The 27,575-nt window shown below is 40.7% G+C and overlaps 3 protein-coding genes across 9 annotated transcripts; 2 read left to right on the top strand and 1 right to left on the bottom strand.

Annotated features, from left to right (window-relative positions):
* The first annotated feature begins 3 nt into the window (after positions 1-3).
* On the top strand, positions 4-7,304 carry NDUFAF1 (NADH:ubiquinone oxidoreductase complex assembly factor 1). 2 transcript variants are annotated; one of them, XM_058807469.1, is made up of 5 exons: positions 4-233; positions 1,440-2,057; positions 3,845-4,030; positions 5,193-5,267; positions 6,914-7,304. In XM_058807469.1, the coding sequence occupies exons 2-5, from the start codon at positions 1,554-1,556 to the stop codon at positions 7,052-7,054; spliced, it is 906 nt and encodes a 301-aa protein (XP_058663452.1). In that variant the 5' UTR covers positions 4-233; positions 1,440-1,553; the 3' UTR covers positions 7,055-7,304. The 2 variants fall into 2 exon arrangements, with proteins under 2 accessions (XP_058663452.1, XP_058663453.1); XM_058807470.1 differs by having other exon boundaries at positions 38-233; positions 1,546-2,057.
* Positions 7,305-8,294: 990 nt separating this feature from the next.
* Positions 8,295-21,315, bottom strand: NUSAP1 (nucleolar and spindle associated protein 1). Of its 6 annotated transcripts, none has more exons than XM_058807326.1 (11): positions 21,204-21,315; positions 20,032-20,097; positions 18,798-18,884; positions 17,596-17,770; positions 16,264-16,347; positions 15,454-15,554; positions 14,325-14,512; positions 11,542-11,717; positions 10,464-10,574; positions 9,805-9,910; positions 8,295-9,331 (listed from the first exon to the last, which is right to left on the bottom strand). In XM_058807326.1, exons 1-11 carry the CDS (start codon positions 21,294-21,296, stop codon positions 9,244-9,246), a joined length of 1,275 nt encoding a protein of 424 aa, XP_058663309.1. In that variant the 5' UTR covers positions 21,297-21,315; the 3' UTR covers positions 8,295-9,243. The 6 variants fall into 6 exon arrangements, with proteins under 6 accessions (XP_058663309.1, XP_058663308.1, XP_058663311.1 ...); XM_058807325.1 differs by having other exon boundaries at positions 18,798-18,986; positions 21,204-21,296; XM_058807328.1 differs by lacking the exon at positions 21,204-21,315 and adding an exon at positions 20,908-20,967 and having other exon boundaries at positions 18,798-18,986.
* Positions 21,316-21,658: 343 nt separating this feature from the next.
* Positions 21,659-27,196, top strand: OIP5 (Opa interacting protein 5). Its single transcript, XM_058807629.1, has 5 exons — positions 21,659-21,983; positions 22,118-22,184; positions 23,184-23,306; positions 23,821-23,902; positions 25,159-27,196. The coding sequence occupies exons 1-5, from the start codon at positions 21,659-21,661 to the stop codon at positions 25,231-25,233; spliced, it is 672 nt and encodes a 223-aa protein (XP_058663612.1). The 3' UTR covers positions 25,234-27,196.
* The last annotated feature ends 379 nt before the right edge of the window (positions 27,197-27,575 follow it).

Genomic DNA, 27,575 nt, shown 5'->3' with positions numbered 1-27,575 from the left:
GAGGGCGGGGCCGCCGCTGCCGCTGTCCCCTCACGGAACCGCGCGCTGTCCCCGCGGCCGCTCCGCCGGCGCCCGGAGACCCGCGGAGATCTCGAATCGCGCCTCGGCCGCCGCTGTGGGCGGGACGTCGGTTGCCGCCGTCGGTGGCGGCGGCGCAACCGGAGCGGCGCAACCGGAGCGGCGCGGTGCTCGTTCCTTGGCCGGCCCGGGCGCGGCAGACCCGGCGGCGGGAGGTGAGGCGGAGTGGGTGCCGGGCTCTGTCGGTCGCGGAGAGGCGAGGGGGTTCGGCCGCCGCCCCCCCGGCCTGGCCTCGCCCCTGCCCGCCGGGCTCAGGCGTGCGGGCGCGATCCGGGGCCGAGGCGCCGCAGCTGCCGGGCCGCGCCCCGGGCTGGCGCTACCGCGGCGGGCAAGGCTGCTAAAGCCGTTCCGAGGGACAGAAGCCGGGCTGAAGTAGAATGCATTCACATTCTCCGCTCTCTTGTGGTACTCGGGTGAAGCAATGAGGAGACGGGGTTTCTTGATCGAGAACTTGCTCTGATCGTGAAGCACACGATAGAGCATAATGTGGGTTTCTTCAGTGTAGCTTTAGACATAACTTAATTAGAGTGTGAGAATAACAGTAGTGAATTTTACAGTGAGTAAAGGAAGGTGAGTGACATATAGAGGACATGAGTGGGGTGCCTGACTCCATTCTTAAAAGCTCACAGAAGTTGAATTCATGTGACACAGCTTTTGGTTTTGTTCTGTGGCATGAAAAATAAAAATGAAAAAAACCCCGTTCAATTTCACAAGTAAGAGAAAATAGCCTCTGTACAGAGCATTGAGCAGAATTTTCCTGAAGTCTTATTAAAAAAAAAAATTAAATTGTAGTCTTTCATGTTAAACTTTTCAGTCTTTGCAAATGTCTCTGTAATCCTAACATAGGTTGAGAATGACTTGGAAGAAGATTGTGGGACTTAGTATTTGAAAAGTCTTGTCATCTGTGTCAGATGAAATTGTGATTTTTGTCTGTGTGGCAGCAGTATCTGCCTGCTGTGAATTTGTGATTTTCATGCAGGAATAAAACCTTTTAGTTATATAGGTGTCATCCTTTAGAAACCTTCATGAGTTGTTTTTGCTGGTGTTATCCATCACACCTAAACTTATTGTTGGAAGGGATGAAGAGAAACTGATTTTCTTTTCTGTTTTCAGTTTTATTTGAAGTAGTTTACTTGAGTTTTTTTATTTGCATGGGGATTTTACACCATGGGGAGAGGGGAAAGCGTAGTGTGGAAGTCAATAAATTAACTCAAGCTCTGAGGAACTGTCGTTCCTGATGGTTTTTTTCATTCTGTTTTCCAATGACTTGGATTTCTAGCTAGTATTGATTATAAAAGTTAAATAATTTCACAAGCATCCCATATGTAATTTTTTATAACTTTTTCTCTTTTTCATTAAAGGGTAAGATCAACTACGTAACTACAGTAAGATAGCTCTGAATACTAGTTCTGTTGTTAAATTAACTTTCAATCCATTAATTGCCTTACTGGTCGTGGATTCTTCAAGTTACCAGCATGGCTCTGGCTGTGATGCTGCTGGATGGTGCTTCCTTCCACAGTGCATGCTGCAGGCACAAAGTTTTACTCTCCTCACTTGGACCTCTCCTCAGCAATTCAAAATTGTACAGCAGCTACAGGAGGCCCGGGGCAGAGCCTGAGAAAAAACTGTCTTGGCAAAATGCTGATTTCAGCTTTAAGAAGAGCATTGATCACCTGAAGACTCAGCTAAGCTTGCTGAAGAAGGAAACCCAAGATTACTTAAAAGGACCTGGAGGCAATCCATTAAGTCAGCACTTGTTGGAACAAACAAGGGTGTTGTGGCAGTTTAGGAGCCAAGAAGATTTAAATAAATGGGTTATTTCCTCTGATGTGGAGATCGGAGGGAAAAGTAAAGTTTACATCAAATTGGGTCGGAATAACCAGGCTGCTCTGCTGTATGGAACCCTCAATACAGAAGTGCCTCGTGATGGGGAGACGAAGTACAGTGGGTATTGCAGTATGAGATCCAGACCAGAAGTGGTAAGTACAGCTCCGTGCTTGCACAGCTTCTGGTGCTGGATCTGAGGGTGTTTGTGGTGTCCCAGTGACAGCAAGTGGCCTGCTCTTTACTGCTGATCCCTTTCAGGAGCACTGCATTTCTCTCAGACATGTAATTGCTGCTGTGCTGCTTTGAACTGGAGGGAACTTAAATTTTTTCTTGGATTATGTATAACAGACAGACCTGTTTGCAGCATCCTTACAAATGAAGGATCTGGAATGAGACTTTATATCCAAAGTTGGTATGACAACAAAATAGACATCTTTCTAAATTTGAAGTTGATTGAATGTGTCATAAGTAAGAATTTTCTGAGCCTTAAATTGGTCTATTCATCAGACTTTTTTAGGGTGAATGAATAATTTTCTCACAAGAACAGAAAACAGTGCTTTGAAATGTACTTTTTAAAGGTCTGCCTCCTACTGTACATCAGAAAAAAAGCAAGACACAAATCTTTGATAGCTTAGAATTGAGCAAAATAGAACCAGAAACGAGTGTGCTTATTACAGACATTGCTTGTTTCATCCCTTCTTTCTAAGCACCTTTAAAAGCAAAGGAACATTTTCACACACTGGATAAAATCCTTAAATATTTAATGTGTTCTCTTGCTTGTGTCTTGGCACAAGTGCTTAGGTAAAATAATTTCTGGGCCAGAATCTTGGGGAGCAGAGAATATGAGTAAGCAAAACCATTTTATTCACTGTTCATATGGCTCTCATGGTAAATGAGAGGCATATGAGCAGTGATTAAAATGGTGGCATTAGATCAGGTGACTGGAACAAGTGGAGTCTTATCTGAGTTAAACTCTCAGGACTGCTACTGACTTGTGCAAATGTGACTCAAACTTTCACCTCCTCATTCTGAAGTAGTGGAGTGTTATCAATCCATCCTTATTTAAGTAGAAAGGCTCAAAACTGTTAAAACCATAAAATGAAGTAGCTACAGGCCTTATATTTATATTTTCATCATCTACTTACTCTGTTACCTACCAGATGAGTTGGTAGAACAATAGCTGATAGTAGTGCTGTAAAATCATAGTAGTGCTGTAAAATAAAGGGGAAACATGTGAATTTTTGGTGCTAATTTTGACTTCTTGGCAAGTCTGCCCAAGAATAACCCTGCCCCCCGCCCCTCATTGCTCCAGGTGACTTCAGTGTAGCTCTCTGAGGACTCTTGGATATGCCATCATGCAAATGACATCAGGATTTTTCAGATCTTTGGAAAAATTCAATAAAGAATTAGACATGCTTGCAATCTTATTATTTTACACAGTTAATGAAAAAAAAAGTTGGAAAACATTAAATGCTCCCAGTTTTCATTAGTCTTCTGTTGGGAAGTTATCAAGGAAGATAAATTATTTCACTGCTTCAATTTCCTGCTGTCACTTCTGAATGATCTAGAACTGACCACAGAATATGAAACTTAGTGAGCTACATAAGTGCTGATCTATCACTGCAGCATTTGTGTAATTGCCTGGTAGGGAATTCAGTCCTAGCAAGGAGGTCTGATTTCTGATAATGACGAGATTGTGGCTTATAATGAGAGTCCTCAGGCAGCAATATTGTGATTTGTGGTTTCTGATAGAGGGCTGAAGGAAATTCAGTGAGCTCAGCAGCCAGGGTGATGACAGAGTAGCTGTGTTCACTGTGTTACAGTAAATGCTATCTGACATAATAACAAGGGCAGTGATCAAAACAACAATGCTCTGGTCCTCGTGATTAAAATGTCCCTCTATTAAGGAGAAATAATTCTATTTATCAATAATTTGTAGAGATCTTTTAACAGGAAGAAGTATTATGACTGGTCAAACTTCAACAGTCTGTATTTACGTGTCCGTGGTGATGGCAGGCCTTGGATGGTGAACATTTATACAGACCCCTACTTCTCTCATCAAAAGGATGATATCTACAGCTACTTCATGTTTACCAGAGGAGGCCCATACTGGGAGGAGATAACGGTGAGCTAAGCAATCTTTCAAACTGATGAGACCATCTTGAGGTCCTGGCCAAAGCACAGGAAGGGGAAATCTCTCCACATTCACAGTTTATATTCCTGTCCACTCGACATTTTCATTATACGATAGCCATGTGCCTTTGGCTTGGGAGTTCCCAAAACTGGACTAGGGGAGGGCACACTGTGCAATTGTGCTAAAGAATTGATCCACCAGGTATTTCTCTGAATGCCTACGGTTGGCTCTTACTGGAGTAACAGGATAGATATAGCAATTGAAACTTAGCAGGTGTTGCCTGGAATATTCTCTGTGGTAACCATTTTATCTATAATGCAAATGGGTATGGGCTGTTGTAGGATTTGTTCCATGCAACAGGATTTGCTTAACTTGCAGCTTCTCTGGAGTCAGTCAGACTCAAGAGTTGGGGTTTGTCATTTGTGACCTTCAACTCTGTGACACAGAATAATATTTTTAAGTGTGAGTTGTGGCTCTTTTCTGGTGAAACTTGGGGACTTCTTCTAATTCTCTGATGACAGCTATAGGGAGGTTTGCACATCCCTATGAATTGGTGTTAGTGCTCCATGATACCATTGTCCAGTCATGTGAGGACAGCCTGCTGTTCCGCAGACGAGGAGCCAGGAGGATGAAAGTTGGAGTGTCATTGCTGGCTTGGATGTTTTCCTCTCACCAGCCACCAGCCAGCCCTGCTTTCTTGCTCCTGTTACTTTCAAAGAAATTTTTACTTTACCCTGAAGTGCTTTGCTAGAGGTACCAATGTCTGAATATGAAGTTTGCACTGTGAAATCCACAGCCTGGATACAGATGAGTAGTCAGTATGAACAGGTAGACTTTGCAGTAATTTCTGGTTGATATTTCCACGTTACTGGAAGGAGATATTCTCTCTGTAAGCAGCCACCTCCTGTGCTGCAGCCGCTCACTGTGTCCTGACAGGGCAGCGCTCCTGTGCGATGGCTGCGGCCAGCACAGGACAGGGTGGGCCTGGAGCTGGCTGCCAGTGGCCACTTGAAAGGGTTAATGTGGCCCATCTCTTGTGCCAGTTTTATGTACCCAACTAATGCTAGTACCATGTTATTTTCTTTTCCCTAAGTTTCTATTTTATACACTGGTGACACTAAAGCCTGATTTTGCTTTGTTTTGTTTATGTCAGATTCCATTCTCCAAATTCTTTCTCTCCAGTCGGGGAAGAGTCCAGGATAACCAGCATCCTGTCTGGTTAGACAAGGCAAGTTTCCTGTAGGCTTTATTTAAGATTTCATTTGAAAAGGCAGTATAAGGAGCACACAACTGCTCTGTAAGAAATTCAGAATTTCCTTCAAGATGACCTGATATAGATAACTTAAAAATTCTCTAATGTTTGTGAATTTGCAATTGAAGGGCTTCTTCATGTTATAAGGTACTTTTTCTCATGTGTGGTAAATGAAAACATATATGGTCTATTTAAAAATATTTACTGGGAGTTAAAGGGACAAATCAGTACTTGATCTAAGTATGCTCCACTGAAGTTTTGTTGATGATTATTTTATGTATAGCATTTGACAGTAAAAATTATGCACTTGCAGTGTAATTTTGCAAACATATTTTAAAGAAACCCAAAAATCAGGGAAGCAGTGTGAAGGTAGTTTAAGAAATCTTAATAAAATGTCTTGGTCACACTCTTGGTCACACACTGAGTATTTGGAGTTGGAAGGGACCCATAGAGACCATCAAGTCCAACTCTTAAATGAATGGCCCTCATGGTACTAATGTATGTTTTCCTAGGAACCTGGAAAGGCAGAAAATAATTGTTAAATAGGAATAAAAAAGGCAAGAAACAGTCAATGTGTCTAGGGCTTGCAAAGGAATAGATTCTTTAGAGCAGAGTTTAGGTGACTCCTGTAGATTATCTGTAACAATGTGATTTGGAAAAAATGAGCTTTAAAAACTCTCTGGACTCCAAAAGCCAAGGGGCTACTTGTAGAGCTGGCTGCTGGGGAAGGAATAGCATGGAAAGCATCAGAATGATCTAGAGGAGTGTCAGTGCATTTACCTTGCTTTGTTCTGTGTTTTATTTAGCATATATTTGCAATGTAGATTTAGATTGAGTCCACATTTATTCATCTGACACATCCTAGACATTATTTTCCCAAACTTACAGCAGTTCTGAAAATCATGGGCACTGCTCAGACCTGCACTTTCAGCAGGGCTTTGGGGCAGCTGAGTTTCTGAGGTGCCTGCACTGGTGACTGGACTGAGCTGGTAATGCTGGAGGTGTTTTGTAACGTGTGAGAGCTGAGGGAGCATTTGGGCAAGCCCCAGGCTAATAGAAAGCAGACATGAGCCACACAGATTTGTTTGTATATTTAAGAACATTATTCTAATTGGGAAACAGTGGCTAAGAACCTTGTCTTACTATTAAACTCAGTAATTAAGTTTCCTACCAGCTTAAACTTAAATTCTAAAATGGCTGGTTTGGTGTTTTCACAGAGTAGATGGTGTATCACTGTCTAGAATGATCCCTTCCATCCTTAATTACATCTTTGTTTCTCCTATTAATGGAAAAATTGTGATTTTATGAAAATGTGTTTAGAAACTCAATTGTGATGAAAAGCATGAAGGATAAAAGTAAGTGTTGCTTTAGGCTCAGGCCCTTTTAAGTCAAGGGTTTATCTACACAGGGTAGAAAGGCACATGTGGAGTCATTTCCCACTGGGGTCTGTGTTGAAAATGTGGTAGGGAAGTGTTCAAGCCTTAAAATGCTGCTGCATTTTTAACAATACCAGTTTAAAGAAGATCACTGTGATCAGCATGTAAAATAGAGAATTGGGAAATACAACTGAGTTTGATTGTAATATTATAAATACTCTTCTACCCTCTGTGTCTTTTAACTAGGTTAGAACCCTTGGATTCACCATTGGAGATAAAGTAGATGGTCCATTCCAGCTGGAGATCGATTTTATTGGTCTGTTGAACGACAGAGCTCATAAAGAAAAGTTTGCCTATGAAGCATATGACAAGAACACTCCAGTCTAAGCTGGGCTGGTGTACTTTGGAACATTCTTCAGATATTTGGTTTATTTTTATAAAATACTTATTAACATGTGGCTTTTAACAACTTGAGGGGCCTATTAAAAAGATAAGTGCATGAAGTGTGGCACCACTGGTATCTTTAAACTCCCAACTACAGAATCATGAAGAGATTGTACATAGATGGATGGACTGCAATGTAGCCTGAGAGCAGTTGTGATGTTCTTACAAAGTAGTGACTCTTCTTGGCTTCTATCCTGACCTTCACTGAAATAAAAGTATTTCATGAGTCTGTTGTTCTTGTCTTGTCCAACACTTTCATTTTCTACATTGTGGTTTCTTGACAGTTGTAAAACACTTGCATTTGCTAGTTTTAAACTGAAAAAGGTATGAGAATTAATACTCTGAGGACTGGTGTGACTCAGCTTCTGAAATTTACAAAGAGCAGCACCAGAAGTGGAAAAGGCAGAAGTATTTCAACCTTTAGCTTTGGCTCCTCTAGATAGCTAAAAAAAGAAAAAGCTGCTGCTGCCAAGATAGAAACAAGAGCTATGCAGCAGGCTTGACTTTTCCTTCAGAGCTGTAGAAGATAATCCTACAATGATAAGGAGCCAAGGATGTTGGAAAGAAGCAATGCTCCAAAGGGGTGGGAGGGAAGCTGCAGCTCTGTCTGCTCCCTGAGGGGGCAGAGCTTGGCTAACTTAGCATCATTACAGGGCAGAGCAATCCCACTTCTGCTGTGTGCAGTTAGCCTAACTCAGCTGTGTAGCAAGAATTCACAGCCTCAACTGCTGCACAGAACCTTAACACCTCCCTTTTGCAGAGAAATCCAGTTTTCAGTAATTCAAGATAACCACCCAACACTTGTTTTGTAAAGGGCATGTTTCAGCTGTCAAATTTTAATAATCAAAGCACTGACCTCCACAGTGACCTTGTTTAAGTGAACTTTAGAAATATTAAATGTACTGTATTTTATAGGGAAGAGACCACAATGAAGCAAGCTGAAACAGAATCTTGTACTACCATTTTCATTTTGCATTGAATTCAGCTGCTTAATTGTAGAAGAATGATGATACCAGAGCTAACATCTTTCCATGAAGTGGGAGGGCAGGTGAGTTAGTGAGGAAAACCTGGCACAGGAAAACACAGCAGTAAATACAGGTGTGAACAAAATGAGTGCCAGAGAAAGGAAGTTGTAGTTGGTATACTAAATGATAAAGCCAGTGATAAACAGGACATATACAAAACATTTATCATCTTCTTTATTAAAAAACTTGCTTTTTCTTGACATTGCAACATATATTTGATGGGACACTAAATTCAGTGAAACATTTATTTGCTCAACAGCTGAGATTACAACTGCTAAATTATCTTTCTTCTTCTATCCCTAAAAAATCCAGACAACTTTTCTATGTATTTTTTAAATGCAAAAATAACAGCTTCTTTTAAAACCAAGGTATTGAGTGTACCTCAACACAATTATGACATCTTCTAAGCATCTTAGAGGTGAAAAGCAAGAGAATTTTAACATCTGCTATTTACCATAGAAAGGAAGAAAACCTTAACTGTACCAAAGCAGTCAACTGGTAATTTGTAAATTCAGTTGTGACTTTTTCAAAAAGGTAGTTTACAATTATCTTATACATTAGTTTGCCAGAGAGCTTGCATATTTTTTCTTCTCTTTGAAATTCCCTACTATTCCATAGGATTAGATTAGAAATGCTGAATAATTGCTGTAACTTAGAGCATCTAAGGATTGACCTGGAGAACAGGGCAAGCAGGTACTTCCAAATCTTGTCATTTTGAACACTGGGGAACATTTTGAAGCTGCTGCTATCTAAAGCCTGCATTCTAGCACACAACAAGTGCATTCTGATGCACAAGTCTGTCCTAAGTTGCAAGGAGGCTTCTCGAGCATCTTTTTTCCACTTATATTTTCTTCTTTAACATCTTTTAGTCAAGTAAATTAGTTAAATGAAAACATTACAAAGCAACAAGAGAGTTCTAAGCCCCTGAAAGGTTAGAACTCTCAATGGAGAAGTTGATCATCATTATGCTCAGAGCACATTACAAGGTCTCATTAATTGCTTTCTGGATTCCACTCGCTAAAAGCAACCTGAACCATACACAGAGCACAAGCCTTTACATGAGAGGAACAGTATTTACAGTGAAGTCTTGGATACTTCTTGTTCATCCTAACACCCAGATAGGCCTCTACATTTCCCAAGAGCATGAGCCCTTTTCTCTTTTCTGTCTTGCTCAAGCATCTCACGCCTTTCTTCCCTGGAGGGAAAAAAAGAGACCATGTCAAGTTTTATTAATGGTAGAGACACTAGCAACCAAAGGAATCTGAAGCTGACCACAGCCTAACACAGGTTTAATCAGTGCTGCCTTTACCATAGGCAGAGATAAGAGTACCACTATGGACTGAACCCAAACATTCAGGCAAATACATCTGCTGAGACATGCAGGTCTAACACTCGAGGTAACAGCATGGTAATATTGACAGCTTCTTCCAAGATTAAGGTAAATCTCCAAACCCTGGAACTGACACTGTTTGTGGAAAAAAACCAAAAGTCTTAAATTCAGAGCAGCCTTTTGTTGGCCTTCTTGAAATTTCACCAGTCATTGGAAAGAAAAATGGCTTTAATACAAAAGTATTCTTTCCTAAACTACATTTAAATCCTAATAAGAAGAATGAATCATCGTATTACTTTAAGTAACACTATCTATAAAAAGACGAGTAGTGTACTAACCTTGTCTGGAGATGTGGCTGTTTATAATCTTTCCTATGTGAACAGATACCACCAGACCTACTGAGAACAGCATTTTCTTTAAATTCTCCCCACGGTTTTAGTCGTCCTACAATTTAGGAGCAAAAAGAGAGACTAGTTTAATAGTTTAGTAACTAATTGTGTGCTTAACTTCCTATCATTAATTTATCCTAGCTAGCCTGTTTCTTACTGGTTGTTTTGAAGATGAAATGCCTCTTTAAGCTATGTTCTCAGTTTCATTCCCTATAAGTAGTTCTGTAAGTAGAAACAGGTGACTGTGTTTAGAAGTAACATTCAACATGCAAAAGTTCAGCTTCTCACATGAGATTAAAAAAACCCACCTCGTTGTGTAAGGAATATTTTGTATTTCCTGTACATGCATCTATTCAGTGGAATGCAAGGATATTTATTCTTGTATTTATGGGCTTTAGGTCATAAAATCCTAATCTTCAGTAGGGAGGCACTTGAAGCATATATTATGAAGAAATTTAATATCAGACTATGTGGGAACCCATAGAGAAAGCAAAAGGGACGGGAAAAGAGGCCGTACACTTTGTTCTCACTGTTGGTATCAAAGCGCCCCACAGGAGCAGCTGAGTGCGAGGGCTGTGACCGACACGGGCTGCGCAGGGTCACGGTACCTTTGTGCGGCTGATACCGAAGTGGCCGAGAGAGACTTGCTTTGAGATCAAATGTCTTCTTTCCACTTGTGGGTTCTGCAGGTTGAGCTCCAAACTTGAAGGGGGTAAGAACTACAAAAGGCACCAAGATACCATCATTAGAGTAGCAGGAGCATCAATGTACACAGAAAGACCACACTGCGATTACCAAGACCAAAGAGCCATTAAATTCCCCTGCTGTTACTTCTAAAGATAGAATTGCACAAACAATGCAATTCTCACTTGAAATAGGGAGGGACAAGAACTGTAGAGTACTGGCCCTTCAGCTATGATTACACCTTGGAAGAGCACATACAGCTCCGTGAGTTTTTCTAGTCCTTCAAGGCAAATTGCGTTTCTTCCATGCCTATTTGGAACCAAGTGGTTTTTCATGTTAAAGAAGAATTCTTTTGGCTCAGGTCAGCTTCAGATCACTGTGGAATTTTGCTTGCCCCTTGAAAACATCAGTATTATTATACAGCAAACCAGGAAGCTCAGGGTTCTTGACCTGTGCAAATATCCCTGTAATGCTAAGGGTGCCAATGGCTGGATAGCAGAGCTGTGTTGCTGCAACAATTGTTAGTAATCAGAAGATTTCTGATTTTTCTTAATTTTATTTCCTGAGTTATCAGGGTGCTGAGGCTGATCACAGGTTATCCTAAAGCACAGCTAGAAGCCTGATGCATGCTAACCACACAAGAAGAACGAGACCTCTGGGAATGTGTCAGGAATTCCTTTCTGTGCTGATGGAGTGTCCCCGTATCTGCTATCTGAATCTTCTCCTATGTAGTCCCTAAAGGTCTGGAAGACTTTCTATCCTCTTTTCTGTAGGTAGCTAGGTACCATATGTTTAAGTTGTTGCACCTAAACATTTTAGTCAAATCGCTGGAAAACAAAGGAAACAAAGAAACTACTGCAGTTTCTGAAGAACCAGTCATAAATTAGAGAATTAAATTAAAACCTGGGTCTACGTGACATTCGATTGTTAAAAACTTGTACAGTAATTCAGTAAGACAAAAGTCTTGATCTGAAAGAGCCAAATAGTCACCATCCACCTTACCCTTTGATGCAGTCAGATCATTATTTCTCGCATTTCCCTTACTGTTCTTCTGACTTCGTAGTTTGCAGCTCTTTTGAGTGTCAGGTGTGCAGAGCTCCTCCATGAATGGAGACATTCTAGATGGAGTCTTGGTAAGAGAGCGTTTGTGCTCATTATCTTTTGTGGCTTCTGAGAACCTGAAAGATTTTAGAAATATGAAGACAAGTTCAGTCACCTACAAGGAATGTAAGCAATGTGCCAGAATATAGAAGGTCCTGCCTTCTATATTAATTATTATTAAATTATTTACTACAGATAAAAATATTTACTTTGTGAAAGATGTTCACAGCTCATACAAAAACTGTACTAAAATACCTTGCTGGTATAACACTTCAAGTTTCAAGCCAGTGTCAATAGCAGTAAGCACTACTAGAAAATACAAAGAACTGACTTTCTTGTTATTTTGAAAAGCAAATATACTTGGGTACAATAAGCTAGTAGATTTATTCACCAACAGATATGATTTACTTTAGACCTGGATTCTGTAGTAAAGCATTGCATATTTCATTAGTTTTAAAATTCAATTTAAGAAAAAATGAAAGACAACTAACAGAATGCTGGACCTCAAAGACCTACAAGAGGAAGAAGCTGACAATTTTGAAACACACAAGTTATCTGCTGTTGAAGATTGCAATGCACGATATTTTCAATTACCATCTGTATGGCAGATTATCTTTTGTCAAGTGGGCAGTTTGCTTTATCTCTCTCTTTGAGTGACCACATTCACACCTCCCTCGGGAGGGGACATCTGCTGATAACAGACTATTGAATGGCACTGCATGACTGATAAGAACTATAACATCCCATTGGGAGATGTGAGCCAGAGGGAGGAGCCAAGCATTGCTACCCAGATATAATCCAGAAGTTTTTTGAGACACCACCACAGCTTTCTCCACGGGATTCCCCAGAGAAACAGCAGCTGTCTTCTTCTTCCACTGGATCTTCAGAGGAAGAATACATCCTTCTCTACAGGACCCCCTTTGCCCCAACAAAACCACACCTGATACTTCAGGAGGACTGCAGCCACATTTTCAATCAGACTGCCACCAACACCCTGACCCACAGGGTGTCAGGTTAGGTTCTGACTCTGTCAGTGTTGTTCTGGTATACTCCATTATTTATTTTATTTTTTTTTCTTTTCCCTATTAAAGAACTGTTATTTCCTCCTCCCATATTTTTGCCTGAGAGCCCCTTAATTTAAAATTTATAGCAATTCAGAGGGGTGGGGAGGCTCTTGCCTTCCTTAGCAGACCACTGTCTTTCCAAACAAAGACACCTGCATACCAAGACACACACATTCCATATGTATTCCAAATGTGTATATACACATTTTTAATGAACACCTATGATTACTCATATGTGCACATGCATAAAATTCAAGATCTTGCAAAAACGCATGAGAATAAGACATGAGCTTGCAAGATTTAGAAAGACAAGGAGTAAATATTGAAGAAAGCTGGTTTTGTAGACAAGCAAGTTTATGATGAAGTACAGCTTGCAAGGTCCACCACCACAGTACAACTGTGGAATGGAATTTTGGAAGCAAATTCTGAAAGTAATGTTTTGGTTCACATATTGCTAGAAGTCAATTAGGGCTACAGTGAAGACATCCAAGCTCATCCAAGAGGACACTAGACGCAGTGTATTTTTGACATTTGTTATCTAGTGAAATAAAAAAGATATTTAAAGTAAAAACAAAGCCATTAAGTTTGTAATCTTGGTTTTGACCTTTGAACAGCAGAAGACCTGCATTCCAAAATCTCATAAATAATATATATTATCAGACAGCAATATGAGAAGTTCCATTATCTGATTTAAAAACAATAATCCCACATACACTTTAGTCAGGGACAAAAAAAAATTCCCAGCAGCCATGATCTTGGCATGCAGAAGTGGAAAAGTGAAGGTCATCAGAGCAAGGAACACTGGAACCAAGGCCTGTGAACAACTGTGGATTGTTAGCAAAGGGAGAATATCTAATCAGAACTTCAGTCGCTGTGGAAGGTTAAGGAAACTGAATAAAGTCAAAATTAGTATAATAGTTAGAAATCAACAAAGAAATAGTAGAAATAAAGGCTTTCATTAGAAATTAGAAATTTCATGAAATATTAACACTAATAGAGAATTAGATTACTGTGGAAGAATGATGACATACACCTGATGTTCTAAAAGGAAATGAGACAAGGTATAATAGCATTGAGTAAGAATTCATCCATTTAGCAATTGCTCATGACTTCTGGTGTCAGTTCCCATCTGCTAGAAACAGGCTGCTTAGTCAATCACAAGAGGACCCATGCTGTGACACTGAAGGGCAGGGGAAGTAGAGGACAGAAGGAAGAAAATACCTAAAAACCATTGCAAGACTCACCTGGAATACTGAAAAGAGTTCTGATTTTAAAAATTTACAGAAAAATTAATTAGGATAAACAGAAACTACTAGGCTGCCTGGCAAAATAGAAAGCCTAACACAGTCATAGAAGTAAAATAATTTGCTTGATTTTGCATCATTTGGCTTCAGAAAAATGAAAGCTAGGACTTGAGATTCTTCTAACAGACAAAAATGAAAAATGAAGACAGTAACAGCACAATGAGGCTTAAACCACTCAAAAAGTCAGGTAATCAGAATTAGTCTTGCATAGTTCATTTTTGGAAGAGAAATAATGTAGTAAATTCACAGTCAGTGTTAATTATTTCATGTGTATCACATCAAATGGCTTGCTGATAACTTTGATTTGTTTTTTTACCTGACATTCATTTTGGATGTTGAAAGTACAGAAGGATGAAATGAAGATTTCTGGGATAAAATGCTCCGATTAGCAGCGTTCAGAGAATTGCGTGGTGAGCGCCGGACATTACAAGGAGTGCTGGTGGTGGAGAACCTGCCTCTTTCTGCATTTGGGCTGAATAAAAATCTTTTGCCACCGGCTTGTTTCTAGGGAAAAGCAAATTCTGAGTTACCACACTCTAATGAAAATTTATCTACAAAGCAGCCAAGAGGAAGGGAAAACACAGAGTGAATCAGAAGCCTATGGCCTCTTCAGTTCTCTCCCTTTTTTTTCATCTTGAAAAGCATATTTTAAATGTAAGTATTTTTATTATTAAATTGACCTGACAACACATACCTTAGAATATGGAGTGTCTTTTTCTGACGCTCTTAAGGGATTTGATTTTCTGGTCAGCACCTCCTGATTAGTAATTTGTCTCAAGTATACATTGATACAATATATGCCATTAAAAAAAGTAGCATTCAGGTGTTTCATTCATTGTTATTGTTTGATATGGACAGTGCTAGAGTAACCAACCTGAACAATTCTATGGCCATTGCCATATTCATTGACACATTCATTGATGCATTACTGTCAATTTTTTAGGCTCTACTGCACTTTGTGAGAGGCCCTGTTAGCAGCTTTCACCCATGAGAGCGTGAAGAACTGAGAACAACACAAATTGAATGTATTTTTAAGGAGAATCATACGTAGCCATGGGATGATAATTCAGGCACAAAAGAGAAAATATTTAATTCCTGCTCTTTGAAAAATAACCTATCCCCTTGGTTAAATTGTGCAGCAATTAAAAAAGTTGTAAACAAAAGATCCAGGAGATCTTTCACCAAAGTAATTGTGACAATTATTTTTACTCAAAAACCACAAATCAGTTGTTGGTTTCTACAGCTGCACACTGTTAACATGTAAAACCTTGTATTGTTATGTAAGTTATATACAAATAACTATATATATTGGTTATGATATTCCACTGCAGGTTCACATGACCAGCTACTTACTGATCTAAAGAGACCTGGTAGGACTTTTACAGAAAGGCCCTCGAAATAATTGAATATGCCAACAATGGGTATCTTCCCATGTTATCTCTTACCTTGACTGCGCTGCAACTTTCATTCAGTTTTTTTTTCCTCTCAATGTAGTCAGCAATAGATTCCATTTTCTTGAACTGAGCCTCATGCAACTTTTTGAAGTCTAAGAAGTTCCAAAAATAAGAACATTCACAGATATAATTTGGTGCTAAGGGAGTTTAGTACATAATAGGAGAATTTTGTGACGCCTATTGTCACGGCCTCAAAGAAGCCAATGCATCCCTCTAACTAGAGGCTGTAGACACAGCTGACCAAACAGGACCAAGAGAATCTTTCACCAGCTACATGGCCCATTACCTGGTAGCCTGGAGGATTATAGAATCATGGTCTGGGTTGGAAGGGGCCTTTAAAGATCATCCAACCCAACCCCCAAATTCTGCAGTTAAAGAAAACGAATACACCTACATTTGAGACGATTTAACACATTTTAAGAAGTAATGAACATGAGCTAATGTATAGTAGTACAGCACAACCATAGTATTTATAAAGTGAAAACTAAACAAGCAGGAATAATAGCATCTATGTGTTCCTGTTCTTTCAAAATCATTAATACAAGTTTTGTATGGAAAAGTACCAAAATGTTCAATAAACCAGTTTTTTAACATACATCCCAGTCTTTTACTACTATGAATTTACAAGCTGGAATATGTACCTTGATATGTAACATTTGGGAATTCTTTTTTCTTGCTTTTTAAAGAGAGAATATTCTTTCATTTGAGCACAACTAGAAATCTGAGTTTTAAAAAACTAAGCCAAGTCTCTCTTTACACAGAGAAAACACATCTCTTCCTAGAGATGGTAGGTTATCTTACTTGGTGTGGTAGCTGTCCCTCCTGCAGGCCTGGGTGCACGGCTTACATGTAAAGGGATCTTCCCTCCTGCAGAACGAGCATTACCTGGTACAGCAAGATTTGACAAAATCATTATGACTCCTGGATGATTTAAAGTAATCACAGTGGTTTTAAATATTGTTCCAATGTTTGTTTCAAAACACACTTTATCTCTTCAAAGCGGGTCATATTAGGTTAGTATCTTATGATAGTAAAATATTTTTCAGGGAAAGTTTACAAGAGACCTGTGCTTGCAGTAAACAAAAACTTTAAACTCACGGGCCTTGGTCTGTGTTTTTTAAATGTTGATACTAAAGAAGAAATACCTTTTGACCAACTTTTCTGCCACTGCCTTATTTACATACAAAGTCCGAGCTATTTCTGTCATCTCTGTTCTCAGGTGTAGTAATATGCTCACGTTCACATTTTAATGATTAATTTTTTTAAGAAAAAAAAAATCAGATATCAACTCTACATCAAGTTCAGCTTTTGCACACCAACAGCAAACACTTGTATTTCTGGTCATTCACATCCCCTCAAAAGTAAACTTAGGTGACTACAACATATTGAAAGAAGTCCTTATTGGAAACAAATAATGGCGTGCAGTTAAAAAATCAATTTGATATTAAATGCAGACTTGTTGCTACAGCTATAGGAAGAGATGAGCACTCTACCAACTGTCAAGATGAGTGATGGCCCCTCATACCCTACTGCTTTTGTTTTTTTAGAAACAAAGAAAATCATTTTAGTTCATAGAAAAACCCCATTTCTGAGCTAGTTCAAAATTATTGGTGGTCTCCCATAAGACTGTCCTTGTAAATTCTATGGAACAAGAAGAATATCCATAATAAACTTACAGACTACATACACTGAGCCTAACAGAGCAAATGCAGAAGTGTATCTTACTTGACAGATCCCTCAATATCAAGAAATTATCAGATTAGGTGGACAAACTAATTTCTTCATGTCAGCTGCATACACAAAGCAGTGGGGGATAAATTAATTAATATTTTCAGTGGCATCATGTTTGAAGGACTAAAGACACCACCAGATGAAAAAGTGATCCAGTAGAATACATTCAGATAGTCTTAGGTAGTTCAAACAAATGGTAACACTGCAGAATCTGTGGATTTGTGTTACAATGTTAAACAAGCAACACAAACTCAAACCAGACCAATTTTCTTCTGGTAACCCCAAAACAAGTTACTGATCAGCAGATGCACCACAACAATGCTACGAAGACACAATAAAATTATCTTTTGGTTATTCTGAGCAGCACAAATTGAAGTTACATTTATACAATTTTCTACTTACGTTGTCCTCCCCTGCTTTTAGTAGAAGCCTTCCCTGCCTGTTTCTTCTGCCCAGCACCCATCCCTGGATTCTCAATAGCTCTCTCTTCAGTTATTTGGATTCTGTTTTGTGATATCTTCTGTCCCTTTTTGTGCTCCCCCTGAGGCACTTCATTTTCTTTCATTTCAGAATGCGCCTGCAATTTAAACATACCTTGTTTAACCAGTTTGTTCCAGCTGGATATAAAGCAAGGCTGTTGTTCTGAGAGCAGTGAGCCAGTGGAACAGATTGCCCAGAGAGGTGCACAGCCTTCATCCTCAAGGGTTTTCAGCATCAGATTGGATAAAGCCTAGAGCACTGGGCTCTAACCTCACAGCTGAGTCTTCTTTGACTGAGGGACTGAGCAAGAGACTTTCTGAAATCCAAACTGCGTTAACCTGTGAAATACTTACCCTGTTACTTCACAAACTTAAGATATATTAGAAAGCTTTGACCTGCATAGCTCTCACATTTTAGTATAAAATTGCCTTTATGGATTAAAATTAATGATTTGTAAGTAAGATTAAATTCACTGGGGATGTTACTTTTTACTGCTGTATTTTTGTATACTGTACAATTCTCTAACACTAAAAGACTAATACTCCTCATTTTCTCATTCCCCTCCTCTACCTCAGTAAAAGTCTTTCAGACAGTTCTTAATTTACCTACTCCTTGTAACTCAAAAAAATTCAACCTTCATTTCACCTGTAACTTTCTCTTCCTAAGTCACACAACCCCTCACAATAAAAAAAATATTATATTTAGGCAATTGTGTAACTTCTGATAATTTTTTCTGTATCAAAAAAGAGAGAACAGCATTATTTTAGATAAATTCTGAAGCGAGCCTAAGATTCAGAATATTACAATGAACTAGCAGCGTTACACTCAGATAAAATGTTTGGAATTGTATATTTCTTACAGGAATTTATTGTCTTGAAGCAGTGACTAGAAGTAATGTCTGTTTATTATGGGACAGTATATAAAGGGACAAAATCCAGTGCTACAAAATACAAAAGACCAGTACCAGAATGCTTGCATATCAATTTCTCTACGTGTCAAAACACACACACACACATATATGAACACATACCATCTAGAAATGGTGACTGAAAAGAAATCAAGTGTGCTTAAATTATGTTGACAGGAAGGGAGGACAGCACACAAAAGCATGCCAAGCAAATCACCTGTTTCTCATCAGAAAGCACTGGGTTTTCTTCACTGCTGTTAGTTTCCTCATGGGAGTTCCTCTTTTTTCTGGTTATTTTCTTATCCTGACCAGGTATTTTTGTAATGAAACACACTGAATCAGACATTTCCTCCTGATTGCTCAGTTCATCCAATTTAATGGAAGCACATGCACACTTTACAGAACCCTGTAGCAGAAAAATACTATAACTGGAAGATATCTGACACAAATATGAACTAAATACGCCAGGGACAGTTTCAATTTTATTATTTAAAAAAGTATTTTATACTAAGGATAAACAGTAGCATGCCACATAGCAGCATAGTAATCAAAAAACTGGCACAATCTAGATTCCCTTAAGCATCACAGCTCATTGTTTGGAGACTTTAAATACAATTCCTATGACTGGTTTATCACATTTCATTTTAATAAATTATAACAATCTAATATTTTATTTTTGAAATCTAACTTGCATGATGTCATGACCCTCCCATATTTGTACATTTGTGGAATACTCTTCACCAGTAAAAACAGGGCTCCTTTCCTGCTCATGAAAATTTTTAAAAAGCTGACAAGGTTTATACCAGTTCCTCAAGCCTTTAAAGATTTTTAAGGGATGCACTTAAAGGGAGATGTATTTTAGAAAAAGGACATAACAAATTACTTTAATCAAAAACATTGCCATACTCAACAAAAAAATTCAGCTTACAGAAAACTTTTTAAAAATAAACAAAACACTAAGAGGCAAATAAAGGAAGCAGCACAACCATATTGCTTTCATTATAGGGAAAGTAAACTGTCGTAGATGCAAAATGCTTTCCAATTAGTACCTAGTCCTCCTCATTTAGGCATGCAAAATGAATAAAATATTTTTATATTCACTACCGAATAGTGTCTGGAGCCAAACAAGCAAGAATTAAGGTTTGTTCAGTGGAAATTAAATGTCATTGTTCACAGAGAATAGGTTTGTACTGATGCTGAAAAATGCATTGGTAATTTTGGCAGCTGAAAGGAAATCAGCTTTCAGTCATAGAGGCCGCTTCAAAACTAACGTTAGCATATCTATCTCTATCAGCACATAAGTACTTAAAACTAAGGGCACTAAGAAGAAAAAGGTATTTCTATTCCAGTTCCCATTGTGGTCAAAATCACTCTTCAGGACATGCTCTGCTCTATGGGTTACAAATTAAGGTTCACATTTCTTAAAAGCAAGGTCTGATTTATTATGTTACCATATTTTCACTTTCTTCATTCGTCCTTTCAAAGTGTTGCTTCAATGATTCCAACAATTTGTCTGCCTGAAGAGAAACCAAAACAACCCATGAACCAAACAGTCCATTCAGTCACTGAAGCTGGCCCAGGCCCAACCCACATCCCATAAACTGAGCGAGCAGAACATTTCCCGAATCCAGCAGCATAAGGCACACCAAGGACTCGCTCGAGTCAGTCAATGAGACAAAGTGCCTAAGGCCACAGGTAAATCTGCAGCATATTCTCCACGGAGGCACAAGGGCAAATCTCCTTGACTAGGTTTCCCCTGCTCTATTGTCGAGGAGGTTAATTGTTCAAGGAAGGAGACAAACTGTTTTAAGCCCCACAGCGCAGCTGAACTTGAATTAAAATTGTGTCAAATTTCTGCAATTGCTTCTGCCTTGCCCATGCTACAGGCAAAGCATTCTTTTCATCCCTCGCATACGTTCAACAGTAACAGTAATAAAACAACGATGAAAATACACCATTGATAATTCAAGCTATGAAAGACTCTTAAACACCTAAGTAGACAGGTCAGCACAAAAACAAAGAAAGTACCCCAAAATTAATATTTCCAGAAGAGCTCTGAGTCCTGTGAGGACAGGGAACTGCCTTGTCCACCCAAGATCTTTCCTTTAAGGCTCTACGAGTTGTGCCATCGCTGCGGGCGGAGCCGGGCCGCGCCTCACAGCGCCCGCAGCTCCAGGCAGGACCCTGGGGCGCCCTTCGGCTTCTCGCCCCTTAACCGCGGCCGCCCTCTCCTCCCGTAAGGTGCTCTCTTGTCACTGCTCCTCCCTCTCCGAGTCGTTAGGAAAAAAAACCAAAACAAACAAAGCCAAGCAAACAAACACAGCTACCCGCAGCGGGGACACCGGCGTGGGGAGCAGCCGGGCCAGCAGAGGCGGGGCAGCCGCCCCTTCTCGATGCCCGGCGGACACCGGAGCCCCGCTCTCCCCCTCCCCAAGTGCGTGCCCGCACCCCGGACGGCAGCGCAGCCCCCGGGGCGCCCCAGGGCGACGCCACCGCCGCACACCGCGGCGCTCCAGACCCGGGAGGGTGCGCCCTGGGAGGCTGGGGACGCGTTCTCGCTACGGGGCACCCCAGAACCCGGAGCTTCGTGGGCAGCGCTCCCTCACAGCCGCCCCCGCCTCACCCGAAGGTTGGCCCTCAGCCCGGCGGCCTTAGCGATACGCTGGAGCTCGGCGTATTTCAGCGCTTCCAGGGGCTGCAGCGAAGAGAGCGCCATGACAGCAGCTCCGACCGAGCGGCCCTGCCCGCGCGCGCCAACCGACACCACTCGCACCGCCCCCGCCGTTCGAACTGGCCCGCTGCGCCAGCCCATTGGCTGGGCCAGAGAAGGGGCGTGGCTAGGCGGGGCGGAGCGCGGGAGCCGCCAATGGCGGCGCGGTCCGCCGCGCCTGCTTATTTTCAAGCGCCATGAGGCGTTCCTGGTAGAGAAAGCCCCGCGCGGTGAGGCCCGCTGCCCAATAGCCGAGGGCGGCCAGGATTGACACGCCCAGTGACCAATGGTAATGCAGATATGCGAACCACCCTCCAATCGCGATACTCGGGGGGCGGGCCCCGCGCCCGAACGCTTGGCGGGAGGAGATGGCTGTGCGGCAGCAGCTGCGACAGCTGTTCCAGGACCCGCAGCCCATCGGGGCCATCGTGCTGGAGCGGGCGCCCCCCCCCGCCGCTGCCGCCTGGGCCTCGCCGCCGCCATCCCCGCCCCCGCCGCCGCCGCCGTCGCCGCCCCTGCCGCCGTCGCCTTCCTTGCCGCCGGCCGCGGTGCCGGCATCGCCGCCGCGGCGGCAGGGTCCGCTGCCGGAGGAGTGCGCCGTGTTCCACTGCCGTGGCTGCTGGACGGTGCTGGGGGACTCGCTGCAGCTGTGCGGGCAGGAGCCGCCGGGGCTTCGCGTCCTCATCTGCTTCAGTCAGTGCCTCGTCGGGCCGGCGGGCGCTGTGGGCGCGCCTCTGCCCCGCACGGGCGTCGGGCGGGCAGCGGAGACCGGGCGGGGGCTGGTCCGGGGGCTCTCGGCTGCAGCGCGTCTCTCTCTTTCTCCTCAGAAGTCACCAGCGATGTGACCTGGGAGGACTCGCTGCTGGTCGGCCTGGAGGGAGCCCTCCTGGGAAGGTGCGTAGCTCCCGTAGTTCCGGCGCCGGGCCTGCCGTGAGCGGCAGCCGCGGTAAATCGTGCGGGCAAAGCCGGGCTCCGGCACGGCCGGGAGCTCCTCCGGCTTGTGCGCGGGGATTCTGAGGGGCTCGGCAAAATCCCAGGTGACTTCTGTGCCTATTTTACACTTCGGATGGAGAAACCTTTTGTAGGGATGTAGTTTTCACTTGAAATCCAAGAGTTTTGCTGCTATAACCTCTGTAGGTAGAGAGAAACATTCGAGCAAAGCAGTAGAAGACAGCTTAACTTGTAGGTCCCTTTGTTCCCTTCCCTAAAAGATCTCTTACTTAAAACAGCTTTGCGTTTGGTTTGGTTTGGTTTGGTTTGGTTTGGTTTGGTGGGGTTTTGGTTGGTTTGGTCTTGGGGGGAGGGGTGGCTATTGGCTGGTTGTTTTTTCTTAATACTTAACATAAAAAAATTGTTTTTTTTATTTATAACTGCCTTATTCTTGCAAGGTTTGGTAACTCAGTCTAACGGGAAGAAAGTGAAATGTCATCTAGGGGCTTACAGAACCAATAGCTTGTTTAAATGATTTTTAAAAGCTATTTTACAAACTGTCAGGATTTGGAACTTTTTCAATATAAGACTTGCTCTTTTTTTGACTTGTCCTTGCCCCTCCCTCTGCATGCGATAACAATCTATTTTATTAGAAAGAATTTACAACTAGCACATGCATTGCTTTATTACTTAAATCATGTTTGAGTAGAATACTCTAAACCATTCTGTGATAGTAAGATGTGCATTTTCTTCCTTAATAGCAACTTCACTTATTAGATTACTTCTTTCACAACATGCCCAGTTTCTTATGGTGATGTTGGTTTTGTACATATTACTTTTTTGAGGAGGAGGCGTTACTATGCCTGGGATTTTGCCCCAAGGGAACTGAAGATTTGATGTCCTCTGACAGCATCTGTGGTTTCAAAAGCTTCTTTTTAAAAACATTTTCCTTTCTCCTTTTAGTGCTTATTACTTATTATTCTGTCGGTCCTGTGGCTTGGCCGTGGGCTTCATTCTTTATTCTTCTGGCAATGAGCTGGCACATCTGCGGGACTTGTTCTGTTTCTTCAAGGACAGCATCATGTGGTGAGTACACTGCATTCTTATGGTCAGTGACTTCACAGGTTACTTCACTAAGTTACTGTACAACTGGCCCACAGCTAACAAAAGTGGTTTGACTTTTGTCTGAGCACACTGGTGTGGGATTTTAATATTCTTGATGTCTAAACTGTGTTGATGTGAATCCCTTTGATTTGCCTTACACCTCTTGAGTGTTCTTGTGTAATGTAGGATTTCATATTTACTTGTGTCCAATGCTGAAATCTCTTCAGTTCCAGATTCATTTAGCTAACCTAAGGTATCAAAGTGATTCCATGATAGGTTGAGGACTTGACTATAGCAGCTTACAGCAGGTGATGAGAGGATCTTGATTCCAAAATAAAACCATTGTTATGTTTTGAGTATTTTCATAATTACTACTTTTGGCAGCAAATTTGTATCTGCTTTAAAACCATCTTAAATCATCTGTCTAAATTGTGCAACTATAGGTTTTTAACTGTTTTTCTTGTGTTTTTTTTTTCTTTCCCCTTTTGTTTTCCAGTTACTTCTTAAAAAATCAAATTATTGTAGAAGCTTCTAAGGTGAATTTTCCAGCAGTGACCTTAAAGAAACGCATGCAGAATGTAAGAAAATACTTTTAAAATGCTGGTAATTTTGGACATTAATTCAAAACCATTGACACAAATGTGGGGGGTTTTAGTGCCTAAGATTGAGAAAATGCTGCCTTATTTGACAATAGCTGACTCAATGCATGAGACGTGAAACATTTTCTAAGACCTCTAAAGTGCAGAACATACCAAATTCTAGCTAAATTTTGGCAAAAGTTCGTTATTTTTTATCTCTATACCTTGCAAAGAAAAAAAACCCTAAAGTCATTTATGCAGACTTGGCCTAAGTATTATGACTTGTGTTGTCATTGTTGAAGAATTTAAAAATAGATTTTTTTTTTTAAAGGGATTTTTAAAGTCATATTTTTATGTCTGTGTAAGATCAAAACACCATGGCAGTATTTTTAGTTTCAGAGAGAATTCTAGGACCTCCCTCCTGTTTTGGTGTTCAAAGTGGATGTTCTTATCTGTAACCTGACTAGTGGTTATGTTAGTTAATTGCCTGTGCCTTAGCTCAAATAAAGTTATTGTGTGTTGGAGACAGCCAGAATATCCAGTATTTTTGTGATAATTTGTTCATTACTTTTTTGGGGGGTTGAGTTTAGGTTTTAGTTTCTCTTGTAATGGGCCTTTTACATTTCTAAGTTTTGTCCTCTTCCAAGTCATCTTCCAATTTCTATAAGATCAGAGTGTTTTCACAGGTCAAGTGAGGCTAAGATAAAAAAGTCTTATCTAGATAAAACTTCTGAAGTTGAGACATGATTTAGTAATAATACATGATTGAAGTAAAAATATGACAGCACTTCATTGCAAACACAAGTTATGTGACAGTAGAGAGTTCCCTTGTTGACTAGAACAAGCTCAAGCATCTGGCCTTTGCTTTTTGAGACATAATGTCCACATGTATTCCTAAGCTAATGATGAAACAGTTTGTCCACATACTGTCAAAGAAAGTCTCTGTGAAAACTTAACTAGGAAAGATCAGGTTCATCATAGTAAAACTGCAACAACTCCATCTTCATCTTCCACTATGTCCCTGGAAGGGCTGATTCTGGTTCACATTGATCCATCTCCAGTTTTTAGTGCAGCCCTCTGATCTGGGTGCTGTTTTTGTCAGTACTAAACATGCAGTATAGAGATCAAGCCCCTCTATATTTTCCCACCTTGAAAGTGAGCTGCTCTTTAACCATATTAAGTGGGGTGCAGGTTATTCAAAGATCCAGTGTTAGGACTTTTTTTGCTGATTTTAATACTCTTCTCTTATTTCCTAGATGAAAGAAAAGCTTGTGGAGTTAAGTACTCGTGTAGAATTATTGACAAGGAAGCTGGATAAAATAATTATGTAACAAAATAATTATGTAACAGAATGGCAAAACTCTTCAACAGATCCAGATGACCTACTGTCATGATATGCAGGAGTTAATACCAACTAATACCCATTTTCAAGAACTGCTGGAGTCGTTTCTGCATCTCTGCTGAGTTTGGTCATTACAAAGAAATAATGCACCAGACCTGAGTATAATACCAGGTCTGAGTATTGATCTGTCACTTTATCTGTGTGTGGAAAGAACTGATGATGAAGTGCATCCCTTCAGGAATACCTGAGAGTCTGACATACTAAAGTTATGCTTGGGAGACTGAATAGCTCACCCATGCAGCATGTTACTCTCTGAGGCTGTGTAAATCTGACTTTGGTTTTTCTAAGGACTTCAGGGGTAAAACCAGCCTTTGAAATACTGAAGTCAGGTTTCTGGAGCTATGCAAAACATATTTAACAAGGTGATGCTATTGAAGAGCCACCATTACAAACTGAACATTGTTAAAAACCTAAAGCTCTTGTCCTGTATTTCAATACAGACCCATTGTTAATGGCAGCCTTGTTAATGGCAGCTAGATTTTGGTCAAGTGGCTCATTAGCTACATCTGATGGGTGAGCCACTGCTGTATGGACTCCTGAAGAGTTCTGAGATTTGCTTGTGTGTGTTGCCTGCAAAAGCAGCAGACAAGCACGTCACAGATGCTGCAATATTCTTAGAGCATAAATCAGGACGGCACCACGGAAGCAGAACACAAGGTTTTGAATTTCAGGTAAAGGGCAACCCATGTGCCTGCCAAGTCTGCTGAAGTGCAGCCCCAGGAACAGGACTGAGTCAAATTTTGCCAGCTAAGGCTGTGAGCAACTGCCTTGAACAGATTTGAGGGTTTCTTTCTGGAATGTTAACTATGAAACCAAGGAACAGCCTTCTGCACAATCCTGGAAGCACTGCTTTCCTGAAGTTAGGACTGCCTGTTGCCTTCAAGTGGCCAGTTAGGATGTTTCATAAAGCTCATTGGCATCTCTCTGTTGAAAATTGGTTCTGCTTATTTCCAAATATTTAGAAAATAATTTTACAGATAAGAAAGCACTACTTACCCTTTGTTACTGGGACAGAATATCCCTAATTCTTGGTTTTTGGAAAATTAAGGTCCCTTTTCCTCTCCCCTTCCTAAAGGGCTAATGTTTTTCCCCAAAGGAATAATGAATTTTATGGGAAGTTTAGTGGTTGTCTGTAGTAGTCTAGAGAGGATTCTATTTTCTTGATCAACTTAATTCCAGTGATGCAAATTGCATTCTTCTAACATGTGTATGACCAGCAGGTTGCAGACCTTGTTGCTGCTGCTGCCAGTTCTGTGTTTTGTGTTATTTGTAAAATAACTGCTTGGAGCAGAGGGTACAAAACTCACTGTAAGGCACCTCAGAGGTTTTAGGTGGGCAACTGGCACTTAGGCTACTACTAATGCTCACTGTGCTGCTTTCTGTTTGGGAGTTCTTATGGACTCAGTTCATTGTCGTAAGCAAAACCATGGAGTATCAACAGTCGTTCTGCAAGGAGAGCAGGGACTCTCACAAACTCTAATACCACTTTTGTAATACTTCCTTAGTGCTTGTGTTGTTGTTGCATGAGTCTAAGAAATGTGATTGATAATGGGACTGTTTGCTTTTGCCCTTTCATTCAGTTTCTGCCTTGAGACTGGTTCTTGCTATTTTATGTCTGTATTATGAATAATGCTAAATTGTTTTGCTTCATTAATGCTGATCCCTAAAAGAAAACTGTCAGTTACATTTTTGTACTATATTTAAAGTTGTGAAGAAGGAACTTCTTAAATAAAAGCTGAAACTCAGAAATGCATATAGTCCAAATCACTGCCAATATTATGTGAGTCCTAGGCCTACTTTTTTTCCTTTGATTATTTTGCAGAAAAAACCCATCACTTAATCTCACTTGGGTCCTCATTTGTTATAAAGCATTAAAGTATTGGTTCCACAAATTATATTACCTATCATGGATTTAAATAAATAATAAGTTTATTTATTTATAATAATGTGCTGAAGAATAGCTGGTAAATTTTAAACTGCATTTCTGTAATCCTTGAAACTGGGAAGACCTCCACCAACCACAGAAGAAATTTTTTGAAGTGTAGTCACCAAAACAATAAACAATACATCCATAAATAGTCTTCTGAGGGGCCTTGTTACTTTTAAGCAATCAATACAAGAAGCAGAATTTCTGCTACCCTCTAAAATAACCCTTGAAGGGACTGAAGTGGAATAACAATTTTTGTTTAGCTGCTATTTAAGTCAGAAGTCTGCTGGGACAGCTGGCCCCAAAGCAGATATCCAGCATGTAAGAATTCAGCTCGAGTTGTT

This window comes from Ammospiza caudacuta, chromosome 6, assembly GCF_027887145.1.
Source record: "Ammospiza caudacuta isolate bAmmCau1 chromosome 6, bAmmCau1.pri, whole genome shotgun sequence".
NCBI classification, from domain to species: domain Eukaryota; kingdom Metazoa; phylum Chordata; class Aves; order Passeriformes; family Passerellidae; genus Ammospiza; species Ammospiza caudacuta.
This window is presented reverse-complemented; position numbering and strand designations above follow the sequence as displayed.